The 24,307-nt window shown below is 41.6% G+C and overlaps 1 protein-coding gene across 8 annotated transcripts in view; it reads left to right on the plus strand.

Moving 5' to 3' along the window:
• TENM3 (teneurin transmembrane protein 3) overlaps nucleotides 1-24,307 on the plus strand; it is a 1,407,247-nt gene that overhangs the window by 1,195,739 nt on the left and 187,201 nt on the right. For all 8 annotated transcript variants that reach the window (XM_040418697.1, XM_040418698.1, XM_040418703.1 and 5 more), the window contains 3 exons: nucleotides 2,683-2,784; nucleotides 2,960-3,154; nucleotides 7,596-7,796. In XM_040418697.1, coding sequence (XP_040274631.1) covers nucleotides 2,683-2,784; nucleotides 2,960-3,154; nucleotides 7,596-7,796 — 498 coding nt within the window. The remainder of the gene's footprint in view (nucleotides 1-2,682; nucleotides 2,785-2,959; nucleotides 3,155-7,595; nucleotides 7,797-24,307) is intronic.

Genomic DNA, 24,307 nt, shown 5'->3' on the forward strand with positions numbered 1-24,307 from the left:
ATGCCAAAACCAGGAGTCAGTTAAAAAAAGAGGAAGCGTCGTATCTGTCCTGTACACTTTCTCTCCTTTTATGATCTACTCCTGATTTTGGCTTCCAAAGCTGCATCATGAAACCTGACCGCGTGGCCGGACCCTTATAGCTGCGGGCACAGTTTCTTCCCCCCAGTGTAGCTGCTTTCAGCATGATGTTTGATGACCTTAGGGGGGAAATATTCATTCCCCTTATGTCTCTTTTTGGCACAGAAGAATAACAAATCCAGTGGTTTTCAATGCTTTTGCAACTTTTCTAGTTGCACCATTTAACGCCACCCTTGCCAAGTCTATAAAAAGGAGCATGGTGAATGCGGAGTGTGAGCGTTGCCAGGGCGGGGCTAGTTCATCATTATGTAGAAACTGGCATAAATAATAACTGAAATCTACGGCAGGTCTGAGCTGCCATAGATTTCATTCCAGTACACGGAGAGCCGGAAGAGGCAGGTAATTTATGACGAGGCCTCCTCAGGCAGCGCAGACCCTGTCAAGGCCGGCATAGTACACGCCAACCTTGATAAACTAGGGCCTTAGTGTATCTTTAGTGGGGTTTTCCAGTTTACATCAACATCCTATTAAATAAATATGTATGAAGGTAGCTGTAATTTTCTAATGTATTACCTTCTATCGTCCATTCTGGGCTGTGGTCACATGGACATGTCCATTCAGCTCTTTCTAAATTCCTGTGATGTTATCTCCATAAGCGTGTCAAATCCGCAAAGGGGCAGTGATAGGGGAGTGTCTGTTATCATCTGGGTAGGAGGAGCTATAAACGGTGTGGGTGTTGTTAGGGTCAGTGATAGGGGAGTGTCTATGTAACTAGCTGGGTGGGAGGAGCTATAAACCAGCTGGGTGTTGTTAGGGGCAGTGATAGGGGATTGTCTATGTAAGTGGCTGGATAGGAGGAGCTATAAACTAGCTGGGTGTTTGGGGCAGTGATAGGGGAGTGTCTATGTAACCAGCTGGATGGGAGGAGCTATAAACTGTCTGGGTGGGAGGAGCTATAAACTTTCTGGGTGCTGTTAGTGTCATTAATAGGGGAGTGTCTACGTAACTAGCTGGGTGGGAGGAGCGATAAAATAGCTGGGCATCGTTAGGGGCAGTGATAGGGGAGTGTCTATGTAACTATCTGGCAGGGAGGAGCTATAAACTAGCTGGGCATTATTAGAGGGAGTGATAGGGGAGTGTCTATGTAATGAGCTGGGAGGGAGGAGCTATAAACTAGCTGGGTGTTATGGACATTGATAGGGGAGAGTCTATATAACTAGCTGGTAGGAGGAGCTATAAACTAGCTGGGTGTTGTATGGGGCAGAGATAGGGGAGTGTCTATGTAAACAGCTGGGTGGGAGGAGCTATAAACTAGCTGGGTGTTAGGGGCAAGGATAGGGGATTGTCTATGTAAACAGCTGGTGGGAGGAGCTATAAACTAGCTGGGCACTGTTAGGGACGATACAGGAGCTGTGGCAGAGAAAGAAGCGTATCATGGGTTTAGTTGGGTACGGCAACAGGAAGTGCTACATACAAACTAGAGTGATTTGTTTATATGGTAAAAACGGGTCCGGAGGGTGCAAATTGGAAGAAAAGAAAATGCTTGATGAAGATGTATGTGAGATATACAACTACATGAGCATACATGATCTGTTAAAAACAATAGTAATCCCAGAAAAAAACTTAAATCTAACACTTCTGTCTTGAGCTGTTACTTCATTTTCTGTACTACGCCTTTACTGAAGTAAGATTTAGAAGATTTTTACAGGACTTTTTAAAAAGTCTTGTAATAATCTATAATAAAATTGATGAACATAGGTAATCCTGCCCAATGTCCCACCCACTTTTCAAAACTAAATTAAAAATGCAAAATGATACAACATTTTTGCACAAGTAAGCCCAAAAACTCTCAAATAGCCAGGATTCTGGAATACAAGGCTTGATAAATCTCTTATGTTCACACATTGTAACCATGTATTTCAATAATATGCCACTCCTTTAAAAGAAAGGCCTTCTTAGCAACTAGTCAAGATGCCATTTATCATTACAGCTCAACAAGTAATGTGCTTTTTCCACTTTATCTTGAACCACACAGTAAGTTAAAAGTAAAATAATTTCTATGGCTTCACGTGTACAATGAGCTGTCCTGACAGCCAAGGAAAGGTGAGACAGCACAGTTCACACAGTATGATGACATATCAAAAATCCTTTTTTAGCTTCCTCTCCTCTTGTTTTATATGGAGTCTGAGGTCCAAGTTCACTGCCTACCGAACAACATGACTGACATGCATTTATGTCTCCGCTAATTATTGTCTAACTATCTGCAAAGGCGGTGAGCAAGAATGTCATTTTAAATTAGTCAACCTGCATTAAAAATACCCTGCGTTCCGGACATTCTTGTCATAGAAAATTGAAACTTCTAATCCCATCCAGCACAGCCAGCAATTATAGGAAATAAGTCAATATTTGCGTTCCTCGAATTACTAAGCAAGTCCAGCTTCTTTTTTTTTTAGCTGATCAAAATGTCTGGCAGTTATGAAAATAAATCTAAGAAAAAGTGTGTGTATGAGGGGAATGGAGGGGTGGGGGCCGTATTACAACAGCTTAGCAGGCCTTCCATTTAAAGACTTGCATGAATAGTGTTACCAAATCTGTTATTTGCAGAGTCCGTTGTTGAATGTCCTCGAGATTGCCATGGAAACGGAGAGTGCGTTTCGGGAACCTGTCATTGTTTTCCTGGATTTCTAGGCCCCGATTGTTCGAGAGGTACACAAATTAGTTTCTTTTTGTTAAACAAATCCAGCTAAGATGTGGTGGCACAAGCCATCACTATTTCTGGAACAAATGCTTGACATATTTATTTGCCTTGTCCTCCATTGTTTTTCAGTTTGTAAGCATGTCTACCGTTACAATTCCTCTATTGTCACATTCTATTTCACAGCAGCCTGTCCTGTATTGTGCAGTGGAAATGGCCAGTATGGCAAGGGACGCTGCCTCTGTTACAGCGGCTGGAAAGGAACCGAGTGTGATGTTCCCAGTAACCAGTGCGTGGATCCTCTATGTGGTGGCCATGGAATATGCATCATGGGTTCATGTGCTTGCAATGCAGGATATAAGGGAGAGAACTGTGAAGAAGGTAAATAGAATTGGTATCTTGAAAGAGGACTTAGAATGTATAAGGACTAGTGCAGGAAGGTAGCAGCAGAGGAATAGCTGATAGCTGCCAGTCCTAGTTTTCAACTTCCAATTGTTGGAGTGGGGTACTGGTTCTCATTGAAGAGACCCAGGTGTGGTATATGGAGACTTATTTACAGGCAGTGTTCCATGGGAGAAAAAAGTATGGAAAATGGCTTTCCTACAAAAGGAAGAAAACTACCTCATACCAACCAGAAGGAAGAGACACTCATCAGTATTATTATTCTTCTTATTATTTTTTTATGCACTTATATAGCGCTACTATATTCCGCAGTGCTTCACAGTATCAGTATACAGCTTTACTGGGGCTACTACCCCTCTTCATTATAGAGCAAGGTCATGATTTGCTGGACAAGATGCCTTTGAGAGATCTGGGGGAACTGGTTCTCATTGCAGAGCCCTAGCTGGTGTAAAGACCTGCACCAAAGGCATCTCGTTCAACCAACCAGTTCCCTGCTCATTCCTTACAGAGGTAAAGAACCTAGCAAAGCTTTCCTTCAAAAGGAAGAAAACTACCCCATAACAGTCAAACAAAAGACTGCACCAAATGGAAGAAACACCCATTGGTAGACAGCTGTTTCAGGGTTCTTGTCCCTTGTCTAGAGAGTGTTCTTCTTTCTGGAGGAGAACTAATTTGCATAACTTTTAATTGCAAAATATCATCTGATATCTAGATAGTTGTCAGGGATATCACCATGTTTCTTATTTGAATTATAATTTAAAGAGGTTATCTGACTTAAATAAATCTATTCTAATTGCTTTTATTGTAGTCCAGTGAAAGTTTATTAAAATCACTTTCATCACCTATCTATCACTATTTGGCCAGTTCAGTTCTGGGTCATGTGACCCCCGACGTCAGTAAGCCTGCTCTGCTGGTGACGTCTCGTTTACAGGCTTCTCCCTGCTTGATGGAGTGGCCAGGCTCTGTAAACGAAACGTCAGAGCCTCTGGTGCCCGCCCCTCTCCAGCTCTTCTCACTGCCTCGGCTCTGGTATGCGATCGCTCATGCGCAGTACATACCAGAGCCGAGGCGATCTCTTCTCCGGCAGCAGGGTATGTTATTCCCTCCTGCATTCACTGGGGCTAGAGGTGGCAGTTTGTAAACGTTCCCCTCTGTATCTGGGGATCGTTATTACAGCCCTGTCCCCCCTCCCCCCCACTAGTACACATTGAACACCTCCTGGGAAATATAAATAAATAATTGGCCATCATTATTATCATCATCATTATTCAGCTATATAAAATCCTTATCTGCCACCAATATATGTATTTATCTAAGCAATATCCATATTGAATATATATTTGAATAATATAGATATTGCTTAGATACAGATACTGATAATGATATTTTCACACTAGCGGCAGGACGTATCCGACAGGCTGTTCACCCTGTCGGATCTGCCCTGCCGCTATTTGGCCTTGCCGCTGGACGGATCCGTTATTGCAATGCATTTCTAGACGGATCGGCACCTGGATCCGTCTACAAATGCTGTTAGTTTTCACACTGATCGGCGGATCCAGCAGGCACGCAGCTCTGGCGACAGGCAGCTCCGTCCTTCCGGTCTGCGCATGAGCAGAACATGAAAACTGTGAAAAAGACTGCCAGATGGATCCGTCCATCCACATGGCAAGCGGATAGACCGATCCATCCTTCCGGTCTGCGCATGCACAGACCATGAAAACTGTGAAAAAGACTGACAGATGGATCCGTCCATCCGCATGACAAGCGGATAGACGGATCCATTATTGCAATGCATTTCTAGACGGATCCGCACCTGGATCCGTCTACAAATGCTGTCAGTTGTCACACTGATCGGCAGATCCAGCAGGCAGCTCCGACAATGGAACTGCCTGCCGGATCACACTAACGCTAGTGTGAAAGTACCCTAAAAAGTCGGAAATCCAGTACTTTTAGTCAAGTGGCAGCTCGCTGTGCACTGCCGTGCTGCACCATAGCTCCACCACCGTCCCCTTTATAGTCAATGGGGACAGTGTGGCAGTCCAGCGGCACGGCCAAATAGCGGCAGGGCGGATCCGACAGGGTGAACATCCTGATGGATCGATTCTGCCTCTAGTGTGAAAGTACCCTTAGGCTCCATTCACACATCCGCAAATGGGTCTGCATTCGTTCCGCAATTTTGCTGAACGGGTGCGGACCCATTCATTTTCTATGGTGACGGAATGGATGCGGACAGCACACAGTGTGCTGTCAGCATCCGCATTTGCGGAGCATGACCCCGATCTTCAGGTGCGCAGCTCCGCAAACGATAGAACATGTCCTATTCTTGTTCGCAGCTTGCGGACAAGAATAGGCATTTCTATAGGGGTGCCGGGCGGGTGTGTTGCGGATCCGCAATTTGCGGGTCCGCAACACACAACGTACGTGTGAATGGAGCCTTAGTGTGATCCGACAGGCAGTTCCGTAGTCGGAGCTGCCTGCTGGATCCGCCGATCGGTTTGTCAACTGACAACATTTGTTGACGAATCCGTGTGCGGATCCGTCTAGAAATGCATTGCAAGAACGGATCCGTCTAGAAATGCATTGCAAGAACGGATCCGTCTACGAATGCACCAAAAGGATGGATCCGTCGATCCGCTTGCCATGTGGATGACGGATCCCTCTGGCAGTCTTTTTCTCAGTTTTCCCGGTCTGCACATGCGCAGACCGGAAGGACGGATCAGTCCTTTAGTTATTTTACACTGCCGGTGTTCTGGAAAATTTCTATACCTTGCCAGAGCTCTATACCGGAAGTGAAGAGGCTGCACCGCAAGTGATGCGGCCACACAGAAATCAGCTGGATGAGAGTTTGTGCGGCATTTTGCAAGCGCACATCCACTTGATTATCAAAAATTCATGGAAGCGCTGTGGGAAAAGCACTTTGTGCACATGCTCGAAACTGCGTGTGCGCACTTAGGTGTAGGTAGATTTTCCAGCCAAAAATGTTCCATCAGATCTCTGTACCCCTGAGTGCAAACGCGACCAGAAATCATAAGGAGCAGTTCATCCTTACCGCAGAGCTGAATGCAGAATATCGAGGTCACCACATAGCAGAGTTGAGTGCTGGATATTACCACAATATCCCTCACTCAGCTCCGCTATGTTGTTACCTCGAGTTTCTGAACTCAGCTTTGCGGTAAGGATGAACTGCTCCACTCAGGGGTAGGGAGATCTTGTGGAACATGTTTCTTTTGAAAATCTACCTCTACCTACCCCTAAGTGCACACACGCGGTGTACTGTACAGCTGCAATGTGACAGGAAGATCTTCTGCCCCGTGTGTGTATTTTTTTTTTTTTTGCAAAGTGCAGAGCAGGGTGAGGGGAAGGTCAGGTTGTTCACGCCCAGAAATATTCATGAGGCAGAGCTCACGCTTTGTTGTTATACGCCCCCTCAGCATGTACTTCAGCATGTAAACAAAGCAATGACAGAACCATGAAAAGGTGTAAATATGGGTTTTAACTTGATGAAATCTAGCTTAACCAAATTATATGTATATCCTGGTGGATTTTAAGTGTTTTTATTTTTTATTTTTTTTATTATCTCCGATAACCCCTTTAAGGTTAAATCTCACATAACCTCCATTTTTTGGGGTTGACACTGGGTTTTTCAATAGAATTATTTATATACATATTGCCCTATATCATGAGTTATTTGCATTGTTTTTTTCCATACCTCCCCAATGTTTTGAGGTATATTATTACCTTTTCATCATGTACATATAGAACCTTACAATAAAATATAAAATGTAGCTGATATACTTACTGAAGATAAGCAGTTTCTTTCTGATACATTAACACTCTTCCAGAACCTGAACTGAGGTGAAACATGATACATGGTTTTTGGCATTCTGAGATATAATTTAGAAATCTGTGATGTTGTTATGTAGTGCACGGACCATTTTGTCTTGGCATCTTCAAGAGGAAGCCACCATTTTCTTTCCTTGATCAAATTGTTTTTATTGATTTGCATGTGCAAAAGAATGCAATTAAGTCCCCAGAATTAAATTTTCAGACCATTGACCCTACAAGTGTAACGCTTTATTGAGTCAAATTGCTGAATTAAGTCTCATCATCCAGAGCACATTAATGGCAGTCCAGGAAGATGTAGAGCATTCAGCTGATACATTAAAGCAGCAATTGTCTGCTGAAACTGTCACACTGTGTCTTGGTCAATGCCAAGAGTATGGCTTTCTTCTATCCTCAGTGCTTTTTTTCATACTGAACAGGTTCTTGAAATCACTGCAGTCCCGTTATTCCAAATCACTGTTAATATATTCGTTCAAGGCAAAACCTTTTATGTAGTTTTTGTCACAGTCACTGGAATAATAATATGTCAATAATAATAATGTAAAATTCACTAATCAATATTTCTTTCTTTTAATAGCCGATTGCTTGGATTCATTTTGTTCGAATAATGGGGTTTGTATTCATGGTGAATGTCACTGCAACCAAGGATGGGGTGGTACCAACTGTGAAATCCTCAAATCCATGTGCCCCGACCAATGTTCAGGTCATGGCACTTATATTCAAGAATCTGGAAGCTGCACTTGTGATACCAACTGGACTGGGCCTGACTGCTCCACTGGTAAGAATTTATTATTTTTAGTGTGGTACACTTTCGAACATCCTATAGCTTAGTTTTCTGTTCTCAATAAAGGAATAGGGTATTGTTCGACCTCTGGGACCATCACCTATCTTGATAATAAATGGGGCCAACTGGAATGGGGTTGCACTGCAGTTCTCTTCGCAGCCAGGTGGCTGGGGGCCACTGTGCAGGGGAAATACAGAGAAGGGGACTAGCACTGTGTCCCATGTTTCTCAGGATCAGTGGTAGGTGATAGTCCCAAAGATCAGATCCCAAACAATATGCCATCACTTAGATCATAAATTTGAAACAGCCACAAAAAATAGTATGTTTGTTAAATTTCACCCAATGAGTGATCGCTTGGTTCGAAATTGTTTTTTTTACTCAATGTTAGATAAATATGTATGGCTACTTTTAGGTTAAAAATATTATATGGATTAAAAAAATTAAAAATGACGACCTTTCAAAAAGGAGCATTGGACAAATGATAATCACTTTTTTTCCTATTCCATGTGATCTAAATGCCTTTTATAATATCAAAGCAATTTGGGAATGAACCAGTCATCCCTGATCAATGCCAGCTCATTCACTTGCAGCAGTCCATCTCTCTCTATGGACGATTCTAAGATTACTCGACCCCATCCAGAATTGTTTGTTGGCAGCACTTTCTTGTTCACTTAGGGTGCTGTGCTGCCGACAAATGGAAATTTTTGGTGCCACATAAAAGATGCAATCTCCCAAGGAACATAAATTGGATCACCTGTCAAGTGATCTGCAGTACCTTTACATGGGGCAGTTATCAGTAACAAGCATTCATATGAATGTTTATTCCAAATAATTCTCCTTGGCCCATGTAAAAGGCACCTTGCATCAAATCTGCATATCACATCCAAATACCAGTGCATTCAAAGACACAAAGAGATCTTAAAGAGATCATTTTGAGTTCATTAGAGTATTTGCGGTGGGCCTCTTCTGGCTGGTCCCTGCAGCCACCCATAATTACACCTAGAGTGTTAGAGCGATGGCAACAGATGCTGCTGCTCTGCTCATGATTTCCAGTGGTCAGGACCCACCTCCTGCTGCCTACTTGCTCTGTCCCTCCACAGAGGCTGTGCCTTCTTGCCAGCAATACTTCTCCTCCTGTGCCTGTAGGGCATGCACTTCCTCTGGCTCTTAAAGGGCCTGCGCTTGTGCACTCTAATCTTCACCAGCCATTGTGGGTGACAACTCTAGGGTACTTAAGGCAGCTTCCCCTGTGAGAGGGTGTCTCAGCTATTAGGTTTCTAACTAAGGTATGCCCACCTACTTACTCTCTGCCCATTTCCTGGATATTGACTCTTCTCTGCCTGACCTGTACCTGAGCTCGGAGGTGACCCTTCGCTGTCTGCTCTGACCAGGACTGTTTATCAGATTGTTCTTAATCTACCTGTCCTCAACTCAGCCTGTCCCTGACTATGATTCTGCCTGATCCCTCTGTGTTCTGCAATGGTGTCTCTGACCCCTGTGAGCCTGCTGTCAATCACATAGAGACAGCTCCAGGAGCCAGCGGCCTGATGGTTCCCCTGCCTTGAAGTTCAGATCCCTGTATAGAAGTTAAAAGGTGAAAACCAGAGGACTGCCAGGATAAGTCTCCTAGGAATAGTCCAAAGTCATATCTGTTGGTTGACACAGAAGTTCCACAGCCACTGTCATAATGTTGATAAGCTACTGACTACATAACTATGGCAATAAACTGGCAGTGTGATCATTTTGCATTTTTTTCCAATGATGTTTGAAGAGACTCTAATATTTTAGCAGTCCTATTGTAGACCATGGCTTTTCTTTATTCGGTTAATTTCTTTATGCAGTGCATAGAAATTACGATGAAAATCGCCTATTAGAGTTTTACCGGCCAGGACTACTAAAATCCACGGAACATATAAAGTTCCCATTAAACTTGCTAGGAACTAGACATTATATTACCCCAATATTGATAATTTTCCACTGCAAATATTGTGTGAAATGTCTATAGACCAAGCAGTTTTTAAAAGTAGGCAAGTCTCGTTGCTTACCCATGTCGAACTGAGGTTTTATGGCTGTATTTATTGAGACAGCTAATGCTGCCTTAAAACAGATTGTATATTTTCTTTTTAAGTCTAACCTTTGAGGAGCACATAATCTTAAAAGCGGGAGGTGACCTTCAGACATCTGTAATCATGATGTAATAAATCTAAGCATAGCGAATTGGTTTGTTCTAGTGCTGCGGGGAAAGAAAATCTTTCCCTTGCAGTGTTTAGGTTGGAGATCAACACAGCTTTCCTCTATCTTCATAAGCAGTCATTCCATTAATTAGACCTTCAATTCCACTTGAATTAAATTAGCTCTAATTAATAAGTTCATTACAAAGATTGACGCATCCTGTTCAAAGCTTGTGTGCTAAAAGCTGATAAACACCTTCACCCTAATGAAAAATTGATTAGATGGAACAAAAAAGGTACTGGTGAAATAAACCCCTCTCCCCCACAGACAAGTTGATATTCTGGAGCTTTGAAGTTAATCAAAACATCTCGGGTCTCTTAATAAGAAACTGAACCTACTGTAGATAGAAATGATTTTTGGAGAAAACGGAGGTAACAGAGGTTTCTTTTATATAGGGATAGAATTCTTTGTTTTATCTTTTTTATCTTGCTGTTGCTGTTTAATCTGATTTGGGTTTGCTAGCAGTTAATTTTTTTATTCGAGGGATGCATTCAGTCCTTCTTAATCTAGGTCATCCTATGGTAGCCCTAAATTTCAGTGGGGTGGCAATAGCCAGTGACAAGATAGGAAGTGATGCCCCTGAATTTGCTTGGACTATACATCCTAGATGCTCCAGTACTAAATGTTATAGACTTATTATAGAAATCGATTTTCATATTGTATTATATAGACCCTAGTGACATAACATAATAAGGTACAATACACCGTAAAGTTCTCCCATTCTGTGGAGGGTAGAGATATTGCATTTGAATTGGAGCCAAAGAGTTTCAAACAGAAACTCTGACCATTATTCACATTAGAAAGTGTGCAAACATCACTAGGCAAGATGTTAATATTTAACCAAACTGTTAAACTGTAATTAATGCTACCACTACCAGCAGTGGCGTAACTATAGGGGTCGCAGTGGTCCAGAGGGCCCCCCTTGCCTGTGGTAACGATCGAGGTCGACCCAGCCCCGCTGCAAGTGATAAAAAATGTTTAAATCTTACTTTAATAATGGCCAGTCAGGTCATGCCTGACTGGCGGCACAGCACTGCGCTCTCACAGTTAATTACATAACTCACAGAGGGGCACCTGGCAGTGCAGCACAGTGGCAATACACAGGGGACTGGCATGGCAGCAAATCCTTTATAGGGGCCCGGCTTGGGGGGCAAAATCAGGACATATATAGGGGCAAAGTGAAAAAAATGAAATATATACAGAGCGGGCAAAAAATGAAATATATACACAGGGTACAAATGTAATATATTCAGAGGGGGCAAAATGCATTTATATAAAGGCATGGGTATAACGATCGTGGTCGCTCCTGCCCTTGCCCCTTGTATATATATCCATTTTGCCCCCTCTATATATATTACATTTGTCCCCTGTGTATATATTACATTTTTGCCCGCTCTGTATATATTTCATGATTTTGCCCCCGAGGCCGGGCCCCTATGAAGGATTTGCTGCCATGCCAGTCCCCTGTGTTGCTGCATCAGCGCCCAGGCAAACCTTTATCCAGTACACAGATAACATGACCACTGATGAAGGTCCACCGTGACCGAAACGTCTGGTCAGAAATAATCTGTTATTCCTTAATTTACCACAGGCATATGGATGATGCAGAAAAATGAAAAAATAAAAAATACATTTGAATTGCAAAACTTCCAGACTGAGCGCCTCAAATTTTTATCACTTGGATATGGCCTAATAAGCCCTTGATCGGCACTGGTGATACCACTTGAACAGAGTGCGGTTCCTCACTTCTCTACAGTGCCCTTTGTATGACCAAGGGGGGGGGGGGGTCGGGCCTGGTGGGGGGGGAATTCAAAGTTTTCCCTTAGAACTCTAATTACGCCTCTGACTACCAGATATTATAAAATATTTCATTGGGCAGAAACAAATCTGATATTGTTAGGAGGCACTTGTTTTTGAGCAACAGTAATTGGCTAATATTTGTAGAAGGAGATCAGCTGTAAATGATAAATCCATAGTGAAGATTTATCAGAACGGGTGTAAAGGAACACTGGCTTAATTGTCCATAGTAACACATTTAATTTACCAAAGAAGCTCTGAAAAAAATGAAAGGTAGAATCTGATTGCTTGCTATTAGCAAATAAGCCAATTTTTCTTTACACCAGTTTTGATAAATCTCCCCACAGTTTATAGGTGATAAGAAGTGTCACTATAGATGGCACAAACCTTAAACACAAATGCATCTCATGTCAAAATTTACATTGTGCACTGCTCCTTAGGCGATAGTGCTCGGAAGAGACATTGCTAGGCAAAAATGATACTTCCTATTAAATCCTTAAACTGGACCTTTTCCCGAAGGCAGTTTTTGGAAGAAAGAAGGTTTTGGCTTTTAAGTTTCAACATGCTCAATCCTTACGTTCACAGGGGAAATAAGTTACCACATTTTCCCCTTTCAGAGCACATATATGATGTAAAGTACTCTTTCTCAAACACCACCTTAGTATAATGCCCCTGTAGTGATAGTGTATACTGTATAATGCTGTCATCCCCCCCCCCACGTAGTGATAGTATATATGTATATATAATGCTCTCACCCCCAAGCCCCCTGTTCTAAAATGCCCGCCTGTAGTGGCAGTATATTTAACGAGCCCCCCAGTAGTATAATGCTTCACTATAGTGGTATATATATAATGCTCTAAAGTTGTAGAGTCCAGCTTCCCATGAAAAGATTATTTTATTCATTCGACGTTAAATCCAGACATCCAATACAGTATAAAATGTCTATGCGTTTCGGACTCCAATATATAGGTCCTTTATCATTGTCATGACCTATATATTGGGGTCCGAAATGCGTAGACAGTTGAATTAATAAAATAATCGTTTTATGGGAAGCTGGACTCTACAACTTTTTTGCAATTTCTACATGACCGTGTCCAGGCTATTTGTCCGTGCCTCCCAAAGAGATACACAGGTGAGCGCTGCAATACTTACGTCTATCAGCATATATAATGCTCTACCCACCTGTATTCCCTCTGTAGTGTAATATCCTACTATAGTAGTAGTATATATAATTCTGCCCACTCTTGTAGTCCATCTGTAGTATAATGCCCTTATGTAGTGATAGTATGTATAATCCTCCCCCCTGAAGTATAATACCCCCTTTAGTGTTAATAGTATATATAATGTTCTCTCTTCCCTGTAGTGTCCTCAGTAGTGCCTATATATATATATATATATATATATATATATATGGACTTGCATTTACCACATCTTCTGGATGATTGGCCAGGACCTATTGCCCACAGACTCTGGCATCCATTTCATTTATGGACAAAGTGCTCACTCAGCATTATTAGTGCAGTGTGCGGCACCTCCTGAGCTGGTCTTCATCTTCCACAGTGACAATGCAGCATATGCATTAATCTTGGCACCGCCAGCCTGGCTGCTGCTACTGCAGTGCAGTACCGCCCATCACTTCCCACTAGATGGCGCCACCTGAGACAACAGTCTCATATTGCTTATTGGTGGTGCACCTCTGCTCACCTCCTCTGAATAGCAGGCAATTATCGGGAACAAATAATTACTTCCCTATAATTGCCTGCTGTGGCCTTTTGAAAAGAAACCATATGCGTATCATCACCAACAGTGGTGGTTTCCTCAGTGGTAATATGTAGGGTTTAATGCATCGCCTTATAAACTCTATTAACAGTGTGCACCTGTATATTCACAATGAAAATACAATAATAGCAGATAGCTGTTAACTGCTTTGAACACATAGTCCTCATTAGATTAATTTAACTTATTCCCATAAAGTAAAATGGGAATGCCATTTTGACAATACACAATTTACTACAGTTCGTCTTCATGATAACACAGTATATATGTAACACACATGTTCTATCATTTACTTCTTGTAGGCGTAGTATTGACAAATATGTGAATGGCTCCTTAATTGTATTATTGAATATATAATATTGACTTGCCTGCCGTCTTCGACATTTCTTCCTTTATAGGTGAACTGAGATGGCAAATAGTAAAACCATGCTAAGATTTTTTTCATGGCAGAGTTCTTTTAGAAATATACATCCGATATGCAACCTTTCCATTTATGATTCCTGCCTGGTAAATCTATCCTCTCAACCACCTCGTTGTGGCCATTACTTCAGAGACCTTGTTCAAATATAGTAATCCCATGGAAGGTTAATCCTCTACAGACCACATGCTCTGCTAAGCAGGTCCCTTACTTTTATCAAGATTCTTGTCGGTTTGTTATCACTTTGTGCTTATGTTGACTCTTGTACGTGGTATCTGTGAAATTTATGCAGGTGCCTTCCATGGGTTGTCACTCTTGAGCTTACGGTATAAATGACTAGTGACAGAACGATGACAGAAATGGGTTGATGGATGGAGCTAAGATTACTTTAGATTATGTAAAAAGTATGATGGTGCAGTTTTTACTCCCTCTCCATCTTCACTGGTCCATTCCCATGGGACAGATATTGAAGTGTCATAGATCAAAGATCCCATGTCATCCAAATGTGAATGTGGAAGAAAAACAGCAGTATCTGGCCTTGTGGTCATGTACAGCTGATAACAATAGCACGGAGAGATTACTAAGAAGTAGCAAGGTCTTTATATCCTCATTTACTCAAATGCTATGGAACATCTATATGCTGGACTTGTTTTAAATGGACACTTTTATCAGAAAGCTGTATTCTTTAAAACTCAATATTAATCAAAAACATTGTTTAGAATTGTTGACTGGTTTTCTTTTTTCATTTCGGCAGTACTGTAACATTGAAAATTAAATGTAAAATATTGTCCATCCAAGACAGCCTTATTAGATAGGTAATCCTTTGTCAGTTTATTGCTGCTGTGAGGTGGTATCTGCAGGGTAATCCTTATGATAACAGTATCTGTAGAATTGAACTGAAAATTTAACAGTTCTATTGTTTACTTGATAGGCCTAGATAAGGATGCCCACAGAAGAGCATTGCATTGATTAGTGTAATGTGTCATGCTCTAACTAAGCCATACCCCTTGGTCATAGTGATGGCCAGACTGAGAGAGTTAAGCAAGACTGGCTGCTGTGCTACATATTCCAAACAAAGAGAAAGTCAAAGAGACAGGACAGTAGAAAAAACGATATCCAGGAAAACAGCAGTGAACCAAATTAAATGTTAATATATTGACCTAGTACATTTATTTTTCAGTTTTAAAAATGTCTTTATCTGCATTTTTGCATATTACTAGAGTAAATTAGTTTGCATACATAATTTGCCATCTAACCAAAATTTCTAAGTCCCTCCATAAATGGAGGGGACATCTCATTGACTCCAAGCAGTTTAGGTGCATCTTCTGAAGTCTGTGTCTTCATAGACAAAAGGACTAGCTGAAAAAAATAAATGTTTAAAATGTCTCACCTTGAATAGTGTTGATGTGACAGGGAAAAAGACTATCTGTGATGATTTTAATAAAATATTTTCAAAGTCTGCTCTGATAAATCTCCAAGGAGCTTCTCTTCCTCGGGACAACTCCAGTGACACAAGGGCCATCCCTAGAGATTGGAAAACCTGTTTTCATGTGTAGCAGAGCCAGTTATTATTTATATATGCTTTTAACATCAAAGGCAGTTGTGAATTGTCATTCACTAACAAAGTATTGAGATAGCATAACATTTACAGCCACTGTTATCCCAACTAAATGCAAAGAAATGGGGTTCTTATACGGATACGGAAGTATACAATGAAATAACAAAAGAACACGATGACCGCAAAGTATGAACCTTAGTGATCATTTGCTATCTTATAGTCACAGATCACAGATCTTTGAATAATCAGATATTCTAGGCCATGAGTGGACTGTGAGCTTGAGATAACCAACATCTGAACATTCATTTAGATGACATCTGTCTTTCTCAACTCCTCTATAGGCATGTGTTCTTAGATGATATCAGTACTAGACACATCTCTATAGTGACCACTGCAAGGGATAAAAGGAGCAAGCAGATTACAGTCCAACCTGTCCGATCTTACAACTATCATCTTTTACCTATCTAAGATAGACATCTATAGACATCTATACATACAAAAAATAGGGGCCAATTTTGGAAGAATCCTCTTAGCCTACGAGTATCTATTTGGCAGTAAACGGAAAAAGCCAAGAGAACATTCAAGCTCTGTGTAAATGTTATCCTTGATAAGATTAAACCGCAGTACCCCACCTCTGCAGTGACCACTAAGCCACCGTGCTACTCAGTCTTCCATCTAGACTTGTTCTTGTGCCCAATAATGATGAAGCTTTCAGAGGATGATGATCAGTAAATTATAAAACTTTTCCTAGTTATTGTGATACACCTACACTGTAGCTTTGTGTACACATAAGAAGGACATCATATTGAAGAAGCATAAAATTCTTGAGTTCACATCATGTTTTTTTCCCACTTTTAACATACAGTTGTGTTCAAAATAATAGCAGTGTGTTTAAAAAAGTGAATAAAGCTCAAAATCCTTCTAATAGCTTTTATTTCCATACACACAAATGCATTGGGAACACTACACATTCTATTCCAAATCAAAAAATGAAGAAAAATATATCAAATTTGTGCTGTTCCTCTAAAATAATTTTTAAGAAAATTATTAGGGTCCATTCACACGTCCGTGTGTGTGGATCCGCAAAACACGGACATCGGCGATGTGCGTTCCGCATTTTGCGGACCGCACATCGCCGGCACTTAATAGAAAATGCCTATTCTTGTCCGCAATTGCGGACAAGAATAGGACATGTTCTATATTTTTTGGGATCGGAATTGCGGACCCGGAAGTGCGGATCCGCAATTCCGTAGATGTGCTGCCCCAATAGAAATGAATGGGTCCGCAATTCCGTTCCGCAAGATGCGGAATGAAATTGCGGACGTGTGAATGGACCCTTAGACTGTTCTTTACAAACTCAAACATTCACTATATAAACTGAAAAATGTTTGAAGATTTTGCTTTCTTTTGAATCACTTAACTAATATTTAGTTGTATAACCAGTGTTTCTGAGAACTGCTGTACATCTGTGTTGCATGGAGTCAACCAACTTCTGGCACCTGTGAACAGGTATTCCAGCCCAGGATGATTGGACTACATTCCACAGTTCTTCTCTATTTCTTGGTTTTGCCTCAGAAACTGCATTTTTGATGTCACCCCACGAGTTTTCTATTGGATTAAGATCCGGGGATTGGGCTGGCCACTCCATAACGTCAATCTTGTTGGTCTGGAACCAAGATGTTGCACGTTTACTGGTGTGTTTGGGGTCGTTGTCTTGTTGGAACACCCATTTCAAGGGCATTTCCTCTTCAGCATAAGGCAGCATGACCTCTTCAAGTATTCTGATGTATTCAAACTGATCCATGATCCCTGGTATGTGATAAATAGGCCCAACACCGTAGTATGAGAAACATCCCCATATCATGATGCTTGCGCCACCATGCTTCACTGTCTTCACAGTGTACTGTGGCCTGAATTCAGTGTTTGGGGGTCATCTGACAAACTGTCTCCGGCCACTAGACCCAAAAAGAACAATCTTACTGTCATCAGTCCCTTCTTTGATCTTCCTGGAGCTGATTATTGGCTGAGTCCTTGCCATTTTGGCAATTCTTCTATCCATTTGAATGGTAATTTTTTGCTTTCTTCCTCGTCTTTCAGGTTTTGGTTGCCATTTTAAAGCATTTGCGATCATTTTAGCTGAGCAGCCTATTATTTTCTGCAGTTCTTTATATGTTTTCCCCTCTCCAATCAACTTTTTAATCAAGTTACGCTGTTCTTCTGAACAATGTCTGGAACGACCCATTTTCCTCAGAATTTCAGAGAGAAATGCACTGTAACCAGCATGTACAACATTTGCTGACTTCCTTCCTTAAATAAGGGCAATAATTGCCACCTGTTTTTCAAAGAATGAATGACCTCACTCATTGAACTCCACACTGCTATTATTTTGAGCATGCTCCTTTCAATTAGTGATTTAATTACACAGAATCTGCAGCATGCATGTCATGACTGTTGGGTCTGTTGGGATTCTATTACTCTACTACACCTGCTAGTAAATTATTTGCCATGTAGAAATATCATTTCTACCAAAAACAATGATTGATCAGGTTAGTGATGTCTGACTGCTATTATTTTGAACAAAACTGTATATACATGATGTAATCATTAAATGCATGCCTCAGACAGATGCCATACAATGGCATCCATCATCATAGGGTTCTATTGTAGAAAATATATGTACTTTTTTTAAATTAATTCTTTTTTTTAAAACACAGTGAAAAACAGTACATTATTGTAAGCAAGACAATCAACACAGGGTAGCCATTATAAGCAACAAACAACTACCCTATAAAGAGAGGCAGGATCCTGCCTAAATTCTAAATATCACTATAGATTCAAAATTAATATACAGAGAGTGCAACTATAATCTCCCTCCCCCCCCTTCCCCCGATTGGCTGTCGTCAGAACAGCTCTATCAAATATACCCACAATTACAGTATTAATTATAGCTAAACAGTCATACGCGCCGCTCTCCGTTTCCTTTCCATATCCTCAAACATTCTAATTTGTTGAAGGTACAGGATCCATTCATTTAGCGAGGGTGGGGAGACAGAGCCCCGGTGTTTAATTAGAATAACTTTTGCCGCCATCAAACCCCTCATCCAGATCTGTCTGACCCGGACCGGGATTACCATTTCTGGAGCAAAGTATCCCAATATCAGTCAACATCCCAGGATTATATATCATAGAGGACTCCTTTTGTAGGGTTACAAAGACCTGTTCCCAGTACTTTTTTAGTTTACTACAATTCCAAAGTAGGTGGCCGTAATCCACATTCACATATCCACATTTAGGGCAGCAGCAATCTCGGCCTTGCATTTTTGGCATATAATACAATCGGTGCAAGATCTTAAATTGAATTAATCTATGAGCATTGGAAATTGTAGCCTTTCTTACATTTCTGTAAATACTGGTCCACAGTAGTGGAGGGCAATGCAACTCTTGCTCCCACTTACTTGGGTTTTTAAAAAGTGTTACAGTTGCCAATGCCATTTGGCATTTCTGGGCATAACAATAATTAAAGAATAAATTCTCTCGTGGAAAAATGTAGCCTTTATTCCTAGAGGCCTCATATATGTGTTTTAAACGTGAATACATGAACAGATCTAATGATGAACTATCAGTGAAATTAAATTCCAAAAACGATTTAAAATGTCCCGAAGAAAAAAGGTGACACACATTGACAACCCCCTTACGTAACCAGTAAACAAAATCTGTGATTTTGAAGAATTCCACCAGACTCCTGTTCTCCCACAGAGGGGTGAAAGCAAAAGGACAGGAAACTTTTAGAATCTCCTTAAGCTTATTCCAAACCCTCTGTAGGGTCCAAGGGATCAGTAGGGACTTCCTCAATCCCATATACCCAGACTCCAAACATGTGAAGATATTCTCTATTGGTTTATCCATAACCTTATTCATATATCGTGCAAGTGAACTCTCTTTAAAGTTACAACATCGCTGAATCTGTGCACATAAATAATATCCTTGAAAAAAAGGAAATGATAACCCGCCCTCTGACTCCCGACAGCCATAAATATCTTTGTTTTATGCGCACCCTCTTTCTTCCCCAAATTAGATCGTTAATAAGAATCTCCAATCTATGGAAAAAGATATCATCGATCCAAACAGGGGAAGCACACATCGGGTACATCACAATAGGCAAGATAATCATTTTAACCAATGCTATTCGATCTGTCTGTGCCAATATCAATTTCTGCCAAGCGCATATTTTAGACTTAACTTTATTCAAAACCGGGGCCAAATTAAGCTCATAAAACCTATTTATGGGAACCCCAATCTTAACCCCCAAATAGTCCAAAGTATCATTAGGAGCAAGAACGCGGACTCCACTCCCCTCATCTACGGCCTTACGGTTCAGCGGGAGGAGCGATGACTTAGTCCAGTTAATCAAATAACCCGATAATTTACCAAAATCCTCTATTACTTCTATCACATAAGGAAGGATTTTCCATCCCTGATCCAGGAACAGAATCACATCATCAGCATAGAGGCTTATTTTATCGCTCACTCCCGCCACCCCGAAGCCGTCTATACGGTTATCTAAACGGATCTTACAGGCCAACGGTTCAATAAATAGGGCAAAAAGAAGAGGAGAAAGGGGGCATCCCTGTCTCATCCCTCGCCACATCATAACGGGAGAAGAACTAATACCATTGATATTAATACATGCTAACGGCTGTTCATATAGCATTTGAGTCATTTTCATAAATATGTACCCCAAACCAAATTGAGACATAGTAGCCCACAAAAAAGACCACTCCATCCTGTCAAACACCTTTGCGGCATCTAAAGACAGGATGGAGTGGTCTATATTACCCCCAACAGAGAGATTCAGATACACCCTATAAAGACTCTGTATCTGTATTTGCCGGCCCGGAATAAAACCCGTCTGATTGGGGTGTACCAGAGAGGCCATGACCCTCTTCAAGCGATTAGCCAGAATTTTAGCAAAGATTTTGTAATCCGTATTTAAAAGCGATATGGGTCTATATGACCCCATATCGCATATATCTTTATCCTTTTTCAACACCAAGATGATCACTGCCTCTCTAAATGATGGAGGTAAAGAGCCAAATAAACAGGATTCATTCAAGACCCGCACAAGAATAGGAAGGAGCAATTTAGCGTGGTACCTATAAAGTTCAAACAGCAAGCCATCTGGACCAGGGGATGAATTATACTTTTGGGATGGGAGTATCGCTTGCAACTCCTCCAAAAGAATAGGGCGATCCAGCATCTCCCTGTGAATCTAACTGGGGAAGCTCCAATTGTTGTAAATATTAATCCATATCATTCCGACTAAACATAGAATCAGACTGGTAAAGAGTAGAATAGTATTTCACAAATTTCTCCCTAATCTCCTCTGAGGACCTCACCCTATTACCTTTTGAGTTCCTAATCTCCCTTATACTAGTAGCCTCTCTCTGATTAGCCACTAATCGTGCAATAAACTTGCCTGTTTTACCCGATTCACAAAAGCCATTTTGACCTTGGAAAATAAGCTTATGTTGTGCTTTACTGTATAGAAGTGTCTTAAGCTGTAGATTGGCCTCCTTTAACATTATGATGAGCAATTAATAAAGCCCGTAGGCTCCTAATTGCCTCTGTCAGCTGTTGTTCCCTTCGACGAAGTTCAAATCTATACCTATTGATTTTAGTAAAGTATAAGCCCCTTATATGGGCCTTCAATGCATCCCACACATAGTGTATATGTGTTGAGCCTACATTAAAGCCCCAGAATTCCTGTATATCCAGATCAATTTGACATTGCTCCCCTATCACATCAAACCAATGCGAATTCAGTTTAAAAGTTCTGCCCGAGACTGGAGCATCCACCTCTCTGAACATAATCAGAACTAGGGAGTGATCTGAAAATCCATGAGGTTCATACTTCATTTTAACAATTTGATGACTCAAATCACGACTTGCAAAAGCCAGATCAATACGGGACATTGACCCATAGGACTGGCTGAAGCAGGAAAAGATTTTCTTATTGCCATAGAGGTGGCGCCAGATATCAACCAGCACCAGCTCCTGGCAAATAATACTCAGAGGCGATCCAGTCCGACCTTGCCCAGAAGAGGTGGAGAAACGATCCAACTCAGGATCAAGAACTGAGTTGAAATCTCCAGCTACTAATAATGCACATTGATTTTTTGTGGCTATGTACTTAGCTAATAGAGAGAAGACTCTATAAATAAACGCCAATATAATCTCCTGCCCTTTCTAAAAACCATGGAGGAATACAAATCTCCCTTCTTTATCTATCATATTATCTACAGGTTGAAACTCCATCCCGCGGTGAATATATACGCTGACCCCTCTTGCGTACGAAGAGAAGTAAGCGTGATATTCAAAAGAAGCCCATTTCCTTTTCAAGGTATAGAGCCTATCTACTGTTGCTTGGGTTTCTAGTAATACCACAATAGCCGGCAAATGACGGGCCACAAGATCAAACACCACCATCCTCTTCACTCTGTCTCCCAGCCCTCTCACATTCCAGAATAGAATATTACGTGGCATAAGCGATGTATAAATGCAAATCCCAGTCCCCCATCTAGGAGAGAGACACGTAGACCTGAAAAGCAAGTGACGACAGCCAATCCCTGCCTTACACTTACCCCCAGAAAACCCCCTACATGGTTGACAAGGTATTTCACATTACCCATCAACCTCTTTCCTTCCACCAAACCTCCCCCCCGGCCATTTCCCCCCTTGACCTCCCTCCTTCCCACCTTTACATTCTCTTCATAGCCCCATCGAGTCCAGCCATTGCACAACATCCGCCTGTGTGGAAAAAAAACTGACAGAATAATTGTGTACCACCCTCAGTTTGGCAGGATATAGCATTGAGTACTTAATGTTGGCTGCAGCCAATCTTTTTTTTGCGTCAAAAAAAGATCTTCTTTTAATTTGGGTCTCTCGCGAAAAATCTGGGAATATTGATATCAGATTACCATCAAAATGTGTATCTGATACTTCTCTTTTACGTCTAAGTACCTAATCCCGGTCCTTTGAACAAACCAATTTCGCCAAAATTGACCTAGGGGCCCCTGGAGGAGGTTTTTTAAAGGGAATTCTGTGGGCCCTTTCCACACAGAAGGTAGATGCATCATGATCTGGCCCTAAATTTTCAACCAACCATTTTTGGATGAAATTCGGGGGATTATCCTGTTCTGCCCCTTCTGGGAACCCTACCAGTCGCAAGTTGTATCTATGGGACCTATCCTCCAGATCTGTCACTTTCTTTCTAAGCCAAAAGCGATCTTCATCTACCTCTTCTAATCTCTTTTTTAATATATCGTTCTCTGAAGTGACAGAATTAACTGCGGATTCCAATTCCTTCACCTTCAGTCTCAGTTTTGTCATTTCATCTCTAATTATCATGACATCTCCTTGTACTACTGAGAGGGAAAAGGCCAGCTCTGCAACTGAGGTGCTAGTGGAATTTACTACTCCCAATATATCCGCAAGTTTTTTATTAATACTCTCAAAACCTTCACTCTGGGGCGAACTGGTCTTTAACGAGCCCAATTCTGACCGGTCCGTATTAATCAATCCCAACTCAGCCTGTGGGACAGATCTTTGCACACCTCCCCTAGTTTTGGGTGGTGGTGACTTCAAAAAACTATCTAATCGGGCCTGGGGGCTCCCCCCCCGAACCATCTTTCGGGGAGGACACCCCTCCTGATTTACGATACTTTGACAGCATTTTTATAAACTTAATAGGTAACCACTATGCAAACAATTCAGAGATCAAAAGGGGGGTGAGTAATTTTAGAGCCAGGCAATATGAAATACAAAAGGATTTCCAGTACCAGATCCACTTATAATCCGAATCTGCCTAAGGCAATACCCCACTTTACTGTAAGACCCAGACGGCTTATTTCGTGCTGATAGAGACATAAATATCCCACAGACTGATATATCATATGTACATACAATGCCCGGTAACCAAAAACACCGAATACATATAGAAGGAGAACATAGAAGCTGGACACATATAGGCTAAGAACACAAAAAAAAAAACATGTTCAGCTGAGTACATAAACACCCCAAATGTCAGACTGGACTGGCTTGCCAGAAGTCATACAGGCAGGAGCCGCTGTATATCCAGATAACTTGTTGGAGTGAGAGTTTGTCATATAAATCGTATGCGGTAAATAAGGCAAAGGCCTCTTACAGACCTCACCGTCCTGTCCTCAAAAGGAAGCCCCCAAATGTGTCCTTTCCACCCAAACCACTGACTTGTCAAACCACCCAACTGAATGCCCCCCTAGCGCATGATATTTTCCAGGGGGCAAATCCATCCAAACTCACAAACAGAAGGATGAAAAACAGGGCGACTGTCAGTCGGCGGGCATCATTGGAGACCTCAGCAGGCATTCGTCTGTGACCTCAACCCCTCTCAGGCACACAGAAGGAATCAGTACCTCAGACTCCACGACATCCACCTCCAACCTCCACAGAAGACTCCACCAGCATCCGCAGCTAAACACCGCAATCCACCGGAATACCCAGAAGGCTCCACCGACGTCCCAGAAGAGAGAAGAAAAGCACGGCAGCGCCTACACGCCAAGAGCACAAGGCCTCTACCGTCTCCTGTCACCACCCGGAGGTAAGTATCCGCACCACAACTTTTATCACACTCCGGCCAAGAATGCAAGCCGTACCAGCGAGGGCAGCGTTCCGGCGACTCAGGAC

Source organism: Bufo bufo, chromosome 2, assembly GCF_905171765.1.
Source record: "Bufo bufo chromosome 2, aBufBuf1.1, whole genome shotgun sequence".
In the NCBI taxonomy this organism is placed as follows: Eukaryota; Metazoa; Chordata; class Amphibia; order Anura; family Bufonidae; genus Bufo; species Bufo bufo.